The following is a 14,014-nucleotide window of genomic DNA, read 5'->3' as shown; positions in this document are numbered from 1 at the left end:
GTATGCACTGTTAACTGTATTATTAGCAAACTATGAGAACGAGGTGTTAAAACTGGAAATGGTTTGAAGGAAGTGACTCAGAAGATACAGGAAAGGAAGAAACGATCACACTTTATGAACAACAAAGAAGGTTAAATACATTTTTAAAAGGCTTCTTCTAAGCAATAAAGCTATTTCATTAAAAAAATTTTAAAAGAGCAATCAATTGCTTTCCTCGCCATTAGATAACACACTTTTTTTTTTTTTTTTTTTTTTAATCTCCAATCCTTTGGTAGCAGAACTCCCAGCTCCCTGGGTCTCTAGCCTAGAGCCTTGACCAAGATGTCTGGGAGGAGGGCAGTACCCTAAAAGGACAGACCCTGGGGTGGGTCTGAGGGAAGGAAGTGTCTGGTGTGGGACCTGCTGAGGGTGCATGACGGTGGGACAACAGCCGCTGTAACTGGACAGCATCTAATCTGAAGGCATATTTTTAGCCAAAGGCAAATACATATTTTGCTAAGTAAATTATTCTTACTCGCTGACGGATCTGATAGAGATTTCTTGATAATATTTCTCGAATTTCATCCATTTCACCAGGTGTGAGCTTCCTTATTTTTTCTTCACGACAGTCACTGTGAAAGTTTAGAAAAAAATATTTTACTATTCAACATGTATCAAATTCATCAATTTTCTTTCTTAGCGATATAATATCACCATTTAAGAAGAATAATCTTGGGACTTCCCTGGTGACACAGTGGTTAAGAATCTGCCTGCCAATGCAGGGGACACAGGTTCGAGCCCCGGTCCAGGAAGATCCCACATGCCGCAGAGAAACTAAGCCCATTGGCCACAACTACTGAGCCTGAGTTCTAGAGCTCACAAGCCATAACTACTGAGCCCATGCGCCTAGAGCCCGTGCTGTGCAACAAGAGAAGCCACCGCAATGAGAAGCCCGTGCACCACAATGAAGAGTAGCCCCTGCTCGCTGCAACTAGAGAAAGCCCACGCGCAGCAACGAAGACCCAACGCAGCCAAAGATAAAATATTAATTAATTAATTCTTTAAAAAAAGAAGAAGAATCTTAAAGAACACTTAGGAAGTATTCAATATTTTTAAATGATTCAAAAATCTAAAACATTGATTTCAGTGTCAAAATCATTCATACAAGTTCAATCATGCAAAAGTTTTTTCAGGGTCTATTCATGCAATTATTTAAGGAGGAAAGACCAGAGTAGCTTGCAATGCTATCACTTTATTATTTCTAATACTCCACAAATTAATACAGGATTTTTTCCCAACAAAAGCTTTAGCTGCATTTTGCTATTATGGCCTATTCTTTTAAATACCTCATTAGAAACGTTTACAAAGACACCATTTATAATATGTATGTACATACAATTGATCCTCATTATTCAGGGATTCCGTATTTGCAAGCTCAACTACTTGCTAAAATTTATAAAACACATTATCAGTACTCATCGCACTGTCCCAGTCATTCACAGACATGTGCAAAGTGGAGAAAAACTTGAGTCATTGGGCATGCATGTTCCCAAATGAGGCCAAACTCATCTGCCCCCTTGTCTCAGCTCTCATGCTGTAAAAAAAAAAGTCCTTTTCACAGCCTATTTAGTGCCATGTTTCACATTTTTGTGCTTTTTATTGGTGATCTTGCTGTTCTAAATGGTCCCCAAGTATAGCTCTGAAGTGCTGTCTAGTGTTCCTAAGCGCAAGAAGTTCCTAAGTTTTAACTCTACTTTTTCTGAAGGATATTTTAGCAGGATATGGAGCTCTAGGTTCAGTTACATTTTTTCAGAATTTTTCAAGCTACCAATGGTGTCCACTGGTTTTGCTGAAAAATCGGTTGCCAGGTTTTTTTTCTCTTTTGAAGAAAATAAGTCTCTTTTTCCCTCTGAGTATGTTTAAGATGTTCTCTTTGTATTTTTTACTTTTAGTGGTTTTACTAGCAGGTATCTCATTTGGTTCTCTCCCTATCTAATCTGCTTGGGGTTGTCACAGTTCATATCCTTTATCTATTTGGGGAAGTTCTCAGTCATTATCTCTTAAAATATTGCTTCTACCAATTTCTCTCTCATCTCCTTCTGGAACTTTTCACTATATATATATATATGAAATCTCATATATTTCTTTTTCATCTTTTCTTCATTCTGGTTATTTCCTTCTGTCCTATCTTCCAATTAATCACTTCTCTCTTCAGCTGTGTCTAATCTGTTTTTCTACCTACCAAATGATATCCTAAATTTAGTTACTTTATTTTTAGCTCAAATATTCCACTTAGATATTTTTTGTTTATATAATCTCCATGAGGATGCCAAAAGTGTCAATGCCATTTTCTTTCCTTAAACACGTTATTATTTCTATTTTAAAGTCACTGTCTGTTAAATCAATTATCTGAATCCCCTTTGTGCCTATTATTACTCTATGTTTTGTTGATCTTTTCCTCAATATTTTCAGTCACATTTCCTTGTCTACTCATATGCTTGGTTATTTTGGATTGAGTGCTAGACATTATATATTAAAAAAATGATGGAGATAGTTTAACACTCTTTACAATATTATTTCCTCCAGAGAAGATTTAAATGTACTTCTCTTGAGCAGCTGAGATAGAGGCAATCTCAGTCTCTGATGATTTAAACAATCATGAATTGAGATAATTCTAGGCTGGACTTCTTTCCTTTGAGGGTTAAGGTGTAGGATTTTGAAGGAAAACCTAGAGCTGAGTACATACAAATGCTCCTCCTTCTTCGTAGGTTCTGAATTCCCATTTTATTCTCTAAGACCAATTAGTCTGTCAAAACCTCTGTTTTAGCTTTTTAGAGTCTCAGATAACATTCTCTGTATTCCAGAGAGAAAATGGCAACAAATACCAGTTCTATCCTCTTGAACTTCCCTCTTTTTTGACTCTTGGCCAAGAAATTCCTCACTGTAAGGGTACTCTCCAGCTTTCAAGCAGATATTTAAAATATACTTTGGACAAAACATATTTTGTCCTTTTACCTCTAGTTTTCTCAGAAGGTAGTTGGTCTGGACCTCAGTTCATTATTGCCAGAAATATGACTCCCTATTGCCTCCCTTTCTTGCTTCTATCTTCCTCTAAAGAAAACATTTCAGGAGAGGTGGAACGGTCAATATGGCAATCATTTACCCAGCTACGTAGCTATCCATTAATTTTGTTACCTACTTTCCCTAACCCTAAACATTTGCCTTTACTGGCTTCTACCACTGGCTTCAAAATGAACTGTGAACAGAGGTAAAAGTGAGATTTCCTTCTTCTGTGACCGCAAAGGCGACGGCTCCCTTTTGAGAAGCTGGATAGTTGAATTATTGCTTGCTGTAAGCACAAAAGGAACAGTGCATAAGAAAGATCGTAAATTGTAAAGCTAGAGTAAACTGTAGGATCAAGTCTAGCCCCATTTTCTACTTGAAGAAACTCAGCATCAGGGAAACAGATGGACCAGCTTAAGGTCACACAGTGAATAACTTGCAGTGCTGGGACTATAAAGCAGTCATTCTGCTCAAGCACCACCATTTCCAATTCAGTATAATGCCTTTATGTCTGAGCCATCCTGACCACTACCTTCTTTTTATTCTGGGTTGTGTAAACTACCACAGTTTTTATAGGGGACTATAGTCCTAGTGAAAATCACAGTTTATAAGGTCGGGTGTGATTTGGAGCTTCCTCTCCCATTTCAACCGTCCCATAGACAGCATTTTGATTTAGGTGACATTTAGCTTAAAGGAGCTTCAGGCTCATCGGTGAAAGAAGAAATCAGTGGAACCCTTAATCTGTCATTTTTGTGTAGAGGAGGAATGATGCTTACATGATAAACTCGTTTGCTAATCTGCTAACAGTATTTACTGTCCTGCAATGGATTTGCTGTAAGAGTCTGCTGTAAGACTTTTAAGTCTCTACATTCTGGGTCTTCATTTCCTCATTTTTAAAATTAGGGAGACAGACTAGGTCAATGCATCTCAATCCTGGATGCATATTAGAAACTTCCATACGCTTATTATATACTTATAAATAAACCTATACCGGGGCCTCAACCCCAGAGATCCTGATTTTATTGGTCTGGGCGGGGGTGGGGGCAGGCATACGTATCGTTTAAATGCTCCTACAGTTTTTCTAACGTACAGCCTGGGTTGACAACCACTGCACGAGATGATCACTGATGATCTTTCCGAGACTTTAAACTATGACTCTGCAAATAATCCATGAGGAAATAGCTTTGTAATTACATGCATATTTATAATTGCAAATTATAACGCACCTTAAAATATTCCATTTCAAAATGCTTGCTAAAGAGGCTTTACTTTCAGAACACACTGAACTGCCCAAAGCAGATATCATAAAGGCATGATCACCCTAAACATGACAAAGTACTTTCTGACTGGTCCACTCTGCAGTAACACAGCATGGTGTGCCGTGATGTGACAGAACACAGCATCATGGACACACTTCCAGGCTTTCACGTTTTAACCAGGATCTTGTGCTGCTGTGAGGTCTTAAGGAATCATGTTAGGAAATAAGTCAAATGTGCTGTTATTACTGGTTTCACAAAACTATAAAGACATACTTAGTAATACTAACTTTCATTTGCAAAACAGGACTTACTTCAGAGATGCAAAAGAAGGGACAGTACTTATCATTCCCGTCTCTGCCATCTCAATGGCATGTTTTATTTCAAGCTTTTTATATAAAGACACAATGCTCGACTTGGGTTGGTTCTCCCGAATCAAAAGCCTCCGCAGGTACTTGTCATCAAACTTCTTAAACCTAGAAATAAAGAAAAGCAAAGCTTTGATTAATGAACATGCCACGGATTAAGAAGAAAAACCTGGTTTTACCAATAAAATCATTTCCACTAGTCCCAGGGAAGAAATTTAATAGCAGCGTTTAGTTAGTCTGATCATTATAGTTATTTTTATATGTGCATACCTGAGCATATATGTATATGTAGAGCACATATTAGTATACTTCTGTGTATAGCCACAACATACATGTATCTAATATTCACTAATTATAGATTAAAATACAGATACTTCTACATTTCCTATGTCTCTGCTTCCCCCTTCGGCAAAATTATTCAAAAATGTTGTTAATACTCCCTTTCTCCAATTGCTCTCCTCTGATTCTCTCTTGAACATTCACAGATCAGGCTTTTGCCTCTAACTGTCCATTGAAGCTACTCATACTGAGGTCATCAGTGACCCCCACAAAATAAACCCAGTGGTCAACTGCTAGTCCTTCCTAACCTGTCCTGCTTAAAACAGTGTCTTCCAGGACACCACACTCCCCTGGGTTCCCTCCTACCGCTTTCTCAGCCTCTTGTGTTGGTTCTTTTCCTTCTTTCTCTCCTCTTATGTCAGAGTGGGTGCAGTCCTGGTCCCCTTCTCCACCTCCACTCACTCTCCTGTCTTGTCCAGCCTCGTGGATTTTTTTTTTTTTTTTTTTTTTTTTTTTTTGCGGTACATGGGCCTCTCACTGTCGTGGCCTCTCCCGTTGCGGAGCACAGGCTCCGGACGCACAGGCTCAGCGGCCCAGCCGCTCCGCGGCATGTGGGATCTTCCCGGACCGGGGCACGAACCCGCGTCCCCTGCATAAGCAGGCGGACTGTCAACCACTGCGCCACCAGGGAAGCCCCCTCGTGGATTTTAATAGCACCTCTATACCCAAAATTCCCAAATTTGTGTCTGCAACTCCAGCCTCTCTCCCAAACCCCAGAAATGAGTGTCCAGCTCCCTGCTCAGCGTCTCCACTTGCACATCTCATAGGCGTCTCAAACCTGGCATGCTCAGAAGGATCTTCTCCCAAGTCCTCCCCATCTCAGCTAGTGACAACTCTACCAGGTAAAAAACCCTGATGTCACTTTTGATTCTCCTGCTTCTCCCCTATTCCATGTTATGGCCTGAACTGTGTCCCCTTAAAAATTCATATGTTACAGTCCTAGTTCCCAGGACCTCAGAATGTGACTGTATTTCGATTAAGTTAAAATGAGGTCATTAGCGGGCCCGAATCTAATGTGACTGGTGTGTGTATTATAAGAGGAAATTCAAACACAGACACGTACAGGGGTAAGACCATGTGAAGAAGCAGTAAAAAGAAAGACACTACAAGTCAAGGAAGGAGACCTGGAGCAGAGCCTTCCCTCACAGCCTTAGAAGGAACCAAATCTACTGACACTTTGCTCTTGGACGTCTAGCCCACAGAACTATGAGAAAATAAATTTCTACTTAAACAACCACCGTGTGGTACTTTGTTATAAGCAGCTCTAGCAAAGTAATACCCCACATCCATTCTATCAACAATTTCTGTCGGTTCCACCATTAAAATACACACAACAATCGAACCATTTCGAACCATTTCTCCTGCCATCACCCTGGTCCCAGCATTATCTTCTCTCAGTGGCTTCCTGCAACGGGGACCCAGTTGGTCTCCATGCTTCCACCACTGTGTTCCTATGGTCTATTCTCGACACAAGCCAGAGTGATCCTGTTAAAATGTAAGTCAAACCACGCAACTCCTGACTTGAGTAAAAGTACAATGACCTGGAGGCCCTGCACCATTTGGACCTGCCCCTCTCAGCTCTGTGCTGCTCTAACTCAGGTCCAGCCTCTCTGAGGTCGTTCCTGTCCTGGAAATGTGCCAGCTCTGCTACCACCTCCAGGCCCCTATACTTACTGTTCCTTCTACTAAGAACACTCTTCCCCGCACACTTGCAGGGCTCGTTCACAGACCTTCTTTAAGTCTTTCCTTGAAAGTCTTTTCTCAGAAGAGCCTTTCCTATCCATCCCATTAGAATTGCATTCCCAGAACTCCCTATTCTACTTCCCAGACGTATTTTTCTCCATAGCACTCATCACTTTCTAACAGGCTATATAATGTACTCATGTATTTTATTTTCTGTCTCCTAGCACTAGAGTGATCCATATGGGCAGTTTTTTGTTTGTGTGTTTTCCGGTCTCACCAGTGCCTAGAACAGTGCCAGGTGCACCATAAGCACGCAGGCAGACTGGATCATCTGATCCCAATTCCTCCCTGGATCCACACCCTGTAACATATCAAGTTACTTGGCAATGTCCTTCCACCGTGGCCGAGGTGCCCTGCTCTGTCCAGTTTCCTGCCACTGAGCTGAATAATGTCACCTGCTTTGGTCAATGGGCTATTAGCAGACACAATGATGAGACCAGAGGCTATTAATGGGCTTGTTCATTGAAGCTCACTTCTTGTGCTGCCACATCGCCATGAGAAGGATGTGTACGTAGAGTGACTCCTTAGCCGCAGGACAAACGTGGATGTCGCATGAAGCAGAGTTAAGCCACCCCACCTACACCAGAAAAGGCCAGCCGGGATCAGCTGATGACTGGTCAACCCTCTGAAGCAGGAGCAAGACCAGGCCAGATCAGCCAAGCCCAGCCCAGATCAACTGACTCTCAGCCTCCTGACTCAAGTACTTTAATAACAAGTGACTGTTCCTTTGAGCAGCTGCGTATTGGGTTGGTTTGTTACATAACTGTTATGCCGATATTCAAGTGAATCAGCATGCAGTTAAGTATTTGTTGAGAAAAAAATTAATGTATCAGAGTGATCCCCATAAGCCCAAAGAGGTTTACAGGCACACCTGTGCTATGAAAGGAAGCAATGTTAACCCACATCCTTGGTGCTAGCCCTTTGTTCCAAATACTGGAGGGCTAAGAATAATTACAGATTCATCCTGAAAGCGCTTTGCTACTGACTGGCCGCTGCACGAAACACTGGGTCTACTTTTTTCTAAGTTTATTTTGAATTTCATGTGAGGCTCACTGAACCAGGACACCTGGCAACAACACAACATCTTTTTAAACTTTTATTATTATTATTATCATTAGTATTATTGTTTTAGCTTTTCACTAGAGATCCACAAAAGGAAGAATAAACATTAAAGACAATGACATCTGATCTATGTAGTGTAGGAATTGTGCACTTTTCTTTAAAATTTATTTATTCTTGGCTGCCTTGGGTCTTTGTTGCTGTGCACGGGCTTTTCTCTAGTTGCAGCAAGCAGGGTCTACTCTTCACTGTGGTGCGCAGGCTTCTCATTGTGGTGGCTTCTCTTGTTGCAGAGTCTGGGCTCTAGGCGCACAGGCTTCAGTAGTTGTGGCTCGCGGGCTCTAGAGCACGGGCTCGGTAGTTGTGGCGCATGGGCTTAGTTGCTCCGCGGCATGAGGGATCTTCCCGGACCAGGGCTTGAATCCATGTCCCCTGCCTTGGCAGGCAGATTCTTAACCAGTGTGCCACCAGGGAAGCCCAGTACACTTTCTTTCTTTGCTTCAGTTCCATACCTTTCGTGTGTGCCAAGCTACACATAGGTGACTTATTCATTATCATTAGACAACTTTTGCCAAATGTGAGAAACTTTCCTACTGCGTGACACTTTCATTTCGTTCTCAAAGGATCAAATGACTCAAGAATTCTCTGGCAGAACCATTAAAAATCCACAATAGGGCTTCCCTGATGGCGCAGTGGTTGAGAGTCTGCCTGCCAATGCAGGGGACACGGGTTCGAGCCCTGGTCTGGGAAGATCCCACGTGCCGCGGAGCAACTGGGCCCATGAGCCACAACTACTGAGCCTGCGCATCTGGAGCCTGTGCTCCGCAACAGGAGAGGCCGCGACAGTGAGAGGCCTGCGCACCGTGATGAAGAGTGGCCCCTGCTCGCCGCAACCAGAGAAAGCCCTCGCACAGAAACCAGGACCCAATGCAGCCAAATAAATAAATAAAATGAATTTATTCTTTAAAAAAATCCACAATAAAAGGATTTCAGAGGAAAGGGAAAGATACCCAACACACCTAAACCAATCACTTGTTTTTTATGCCATTTTTAGTAACATCAACAGTTACGTACAGACCAGAAATGAGATCGGAGAACTGATTTTAAAAATGGCCTGTGCCAGCACCAAATCCCTCCATAGTAACTTCTCTTCTCTACTTGCCACATACAGTGTGATTGACAATCCAGGAAATTATTTGAAATTTACCTGGAAAACTTCATGCATGGAAATATGGAAGGGTCTATAAAATTATTGAATAAAGTACATACACTGCGGAGAAAAATGTTGGGCATGTAACAATATTACCTTTCAGACATTTAGTATTGGGTTGGCCAAAAGGTTCGTTCGGGTATTTCCATATATGGAAAAACACAAACTTTTTGGCCAACCCAGTATTCATAGTCCAATTAGCCCGGTGCCTGTAGGTGTCTGCCTGGAACAGACTTACATATAAAGTGTCTCTGCCGGGAACACAGGATGGAGCCGGACTTTCTCCGACATTCAGTCCTTCACCTGAGTCCCAGACCAAACCACACGATCACAGCATTCACCTCTTCCATCACCTACCACTGCCCCAGGGCCTGGGGACCTGATTCTTACACCATGTCTCGGTTTCCCCCTGTAGAGGTAGAAGGAGTGGGATAAATCCTTAGTCCAATCTTCCCTCAGGAAAAGAACAAACTGTTCTGGGTTACCATGCTCACTTACCACTTCAGGAAAGGACTGACAGGATGCGAGAGAAAGAAAAGCAGTTGGGTTGAAAGGGAGATAGAAGATGGATAAAGGCTTATCTGTGAAAACAACGGAGAACAAGAGGCAGAAAAGCCTGTATCACAGGCTTGGCGGAGACAAGGAAGGTCCCAGGGACGTAAAACAGGGTAACATTGAAAGTTATGAGGCAGAGAGCTAGGGTTCTCTGCTCTACCTCCTGCCTCCCAGAAAGTGAATACTGCCCAAGATAAACGGCCTTTTGTTTCATACTTTTACAATGGAGAATTTACTTTGCTTTATTTTATTACTATGTGCCCCCATCTGGCTAACTGGGTACTCTGTCCATACATACAAAATATTTTTCCTTTAGTTATGAAGTCAGGCTAGATCCAAGGGGCCTTTCTACATTAGTAAACAATGTGGTCAGGCTTGTAAAGGTTGTGCCATCACTTATAGTCTCTGCAACTCATTACTTACCAATGTCTCTCACATACACACACACACACACACACACACACACACACACACACACACCTGTTTCCTATGTGACTGTTTTGTTGCCTTTATTATCTTGCAAAATTTTAAAGGCTCAAGTCTATGGCTTGCACTTTTCATGTACTCCAGTATCGTGCAGAACATGTGAGCAAACAGTGAGCACTCAGAAATGCACTTATGTTCAACTACATGAATTGGTAGGTTGGTCAAGTTCAGCAGTGGGGAAGATCTGTTAGCAAGTTAGAAAAGAAAAAACAAGAGGGTGATAAGGATCCACCAAGTACACTTTGGAGCCTGTCCATCTCTCTTCAGGGACCAGCTGAAATGCACGCCTTCAGAAGGCTTTCCCAGCCAGTGATGTGCCGGTGAATGTGAACAAATTACTTTCTGAGAAAAAAAGAGGCCCTGATTTGTAGCATTTGTCAGTCACCTGGCACACCCTCACCATGGCTGATTCAAGTCACCAATGTAGACGGCACTGAACTTAGATCAGGGAGGAGACACATACGGTCAGCTCCCACCAGCCCATGCGAGCTGGCTCCTCCGACACCCCACTGGCCCTAACCCTGCTGTCTGAATCCATCCTTACTTCTTGATCCCATAAGTCTGTATCTCAGAATATATTAAAGTGTGCACCTAATTCTGCCTGGCCTGTCTACCTCTTGTATTTCAACTATGAGATCCTTGAAGAGAGGCACTGAATCTTAATTATCATACATATATACACATATGTAAATAGAGAGAGAGAGATACACATCTATGTAACTGCACATAATCTTCCAGAGAAGTGTAGCTTTAAAAATATTTGTTATTTTGGCAAGTCTATGTATCTCCTCAGGTGCTCTGGAGTTCTGCATTTGACAAAGCCCCTCAACATATATGGGAGAACAAATAGTAATGGAGCCCCCAGTTTTAACCAAACAGACTGCATTCCTCGGCCGCCCATATAATTAGTCCGGGTCATACAAGGCCAGGCCATGCGATTCAACTGGAAGAATTGTGTGGAATTTCTGATAACTTTGGTTAGGAGGAAGCTAGTACATATTCTTTGTCTCTTCATTGACTTTATTCCCAGAATGTGTACACAATGGCTAATGCTGCAGCAGCCATTTTGGTTTAAGAGGCAACCTTGAAAATGGAGGTTCTTGGTGGGATCAACTAGATGGAAGGGTTCTGGAACCCTGAGTAATCTGTGGAGTGTAGCTCATCTATTAAAGGTACACTGCTGGGCTTCCCTGGTGGCACAGTGGTTTAGAGCCCGCCTGCCAATGCAGGCGACACAGGTTCGTGCCCCGGTCCAGGAAGATCCCGTATGCCGCGGAGCGGCTGGGCCCGTGAGCCATGGCCACTGAGCCTGCGCATCCGGAGCCTGTGCTCCACAATGGGAGAGGCCACGACAGTGAGAGGCCCGCGTACCGCAAAAAAAAAAAAAAAAAAAAAAAAGGTACATTGCCTATCTGATATTTACATAAGAGAGAAATAAGCTTCTATCTTGTTAAAGCTACTATTGTTCCAGGTCTCTATTACAGCTAAACTTTACCTTAAAGGACATACTATGGCACAACAGGAAAGATTTGAAACTCTGAAAAATAACACAAGTCAATATGCCCTGCTTCCTATGGAGCCTTACTTGCTCCCTGTACTGTCCCAGGCACTTACAAATTGGTTGAACCATGTTTTTAGTTTTTCCACCACCTCAAGGCCATACCATTTTTCTTTTTAATATACAGACCATGGCTTGCACTGAGTAAGTGTTTAATAAATATTTGTTGAATTGATTTTCCTGTTCAAAAAAAAAAATTGTCCTGCTTCCAGACTGATTCAGAGCCACGTAATAAAATAATGGCAAAAGGCCTTCTTACTTGTCTCTCCAAAAGTTGTGACCCCAGTGTCCACAAACATCTTCAATCCCGGTCTTCACGTGATCAAAAAACTAAAACAGAAAAAGCAGGCTGATTAATTTTACCTCAAATCAGTCATTTCCATTTCTATTCATAAAAATTAGGAATTTCTATTTACAGAAATTCTAATTCTTATTTCTACTTATAGTTGTAAACATTTTATCTATAGAAAGTCTAATTATAGAAATTTCTCTTAATATCAAGCTTAAACTTCAAAGGCCCTGACAGTTTTTGCTTTTTGTTTATTTGAATAAACAATAAAACAACAGTTCATCTTCGAACAAGCTGATGAGATGTTTGTCATATCAATCTTAGGCAATTCATAGATTATTTTTCTTATCGTGTATATGTATGGCTGAGTCACTTTGCTGTGCACCTGAAACTATCACAACGTTGTTAATCGCACATACTACAATATAAAATAAAAAGTTAAAAATAAATAAAACAGCCTGTTCATAATTTTGGAAAATATGAAATATGGTAATAATTTTCCAGTAGAAACATTTCAGGTTGAAGGAAGTGATACTCCTGTATTCCTGAAGGAGTGTAGCCTCCTCGGGGCTGTGTTCATTCTACCCCCAATTCCCGCCCTTCTCCATCCACCCTCTACCCTACCCCACCCCCCTCACCCTCTGCCAGTTACCTCTTCAGGAAATGAGCACCATGGTGTCAAGCAGTCTGACTTAATCCAATAATTTTCCCTTTGACCATTTAAATTGTTACACTATGGTTACATTAACACCTACCCGACAATGGATTTCCTCACTGACAGCTTGCTGTTTCTTATTGGACCTCTTAACATCAAGAAACTCCACCAGCGGTCGGATAGTTATTCCCTGCACAGAAAAACAAGGAGGAGAGGGGAAACTTCTTGTCAAATTCAAGAATAACTTCTATTCTCCTAAACTTTGATAACTGACAAAAGATACCCTGCCCCCAAGACTTAACACAGCATATGTAACATTTTGTTACTTTTCTTCTTCCTCTCTAACAGCTGGCATATTTTCAGAGGGCCATGTCCCCAAACCTGCTACTAGAAGCAAAACAGTGGACAGAATGCAAGGAATTGAAAGCGTTAATTCTATGTAATTCTAAGAAATAGAAAAAGAAAGTAATTCTAAAAATTAATAAAGTATTATCCAGTTCAGAGGAATCACCTACTTGTATTATTCACAGAAAACATCTCAATGATTCATTCATTAATCTATTAAACAATTTTAATTGAGCGTTCATGGCGTACATGTCGGCGGCTCAGGCATTTGGGACACAGGGATGGATAGTTAAGGACCTCAGCTCAAGGACTTCATAGTCTTATGAGGAGAAGGATATGCACAAAACCAGTTATAAAGTAAGCACAGGAGGAACGAGAGAGACCCACAGGGAACGGGTCAAGGAAGGCTCTGCAGAAAGGGAACCCTGGATCAGAGTCTTACAAGTTGTTGGAAGCAGAACCTAGCAGAGACCTAACGGGAGCACAGGACCAGCCATGAGAAAGGATCCAGTGTGGGTTTGGGCATGTTCACAGGGCACTTGGGAAATGGAGAGAAACATAAGCTATTTAGTAAGGAAGAGAAAAAAATCCTTAATATAATAAAAAATATCTGCCAGAAATCTCTAGTGAACATCTGACTTAATAATGAAACATTAAAAGCATTTCTGTTAGAAGTAGGAACAACACAAAGATACTCCCAACCTGCTGTTCCACAATGCTTGTCCTGGTCAATGAAATAGGAAGAGATAGAGGGGAAAGCATAGATACTGAAAATAGAGTGACAAGGTTTTTGTTGCTCAAGGATGACCTAGTTTTTGTCCTAAAAAATCGACAACAATCTTTTTTCATTTAAAAATAACAAGAAAGTTTAGTAAAGTGACTAAACATAAAAAGAACATACACAAATCCATCCCATATACTAATTAAAAAAAAAACAGAATAAACACCTACAAAATAGCAATGAGACATACATGTATAGTGAGAGATAGAATGGGAGAGAATATATTTAATACTAGTTTATACTACTATATTATATATTATACTATATGGATTATATATATATATATACACACACACACATACTTTCATACTCTCTACAGAAGTACATA

At 41.3% G+C, this 14,014-nt stretch overlaps 1 protein-coding gene across 2 annotated transcripts in view; it reads right to left on the bottom strand.

Moving 5' to 3' along the window:
• Positions 1 to 14,014, bottom strand: part of SLC9A2 (solute carrier family 9 member A2) — an 89,190-nt gene that overhangs the window by 8,700 nt on the left and 66,476 nt on the right. For both annotated transcript variants that reach the window (XM_032653119.1, XM_032653120.1), the window contains exons 6-9: positions 12,661 to 12,750; positions 11,876 to 11,946; positions 4,613 to 4,774; positions 515 to 611 (exon numbers count right to left, since the gene is read on the bottom strand). In XM_032653119.1, coding sequence (XP_032509010.1) covers positions 515 to 611; positions 4,613 to 4,774; positions 11,876 to 11,946; positions 12,661 to 12,750 — 420 coding nt within the window. The remainder of the gene's footprint in view (positions 1 to 514; positions 612 to 4,612; positions 4,775 to 11,875; positions 11,947 to 12,660; positions 12,751 to 14,014) is intronic.

The sequence above is a fragment of the Phocoena sinus genome, chromosome 13, assembly GCF_008692025.1.
Source record: "Phocoena sinus isolate mPhoSin1 chromosome 13, mPhoSin1.pri, whole genome shotgun sequence".
NCBI lineage: Eukaryota > Metazoa > Chordata > Mammalia > Artiodactyla > Phocoenidae > Phocoena > Phocoena sinus.
Note: the sequence above shows the minus strand (reverse complement) of the source record. Positions and strands in the feature narration are given on the sequence as shown.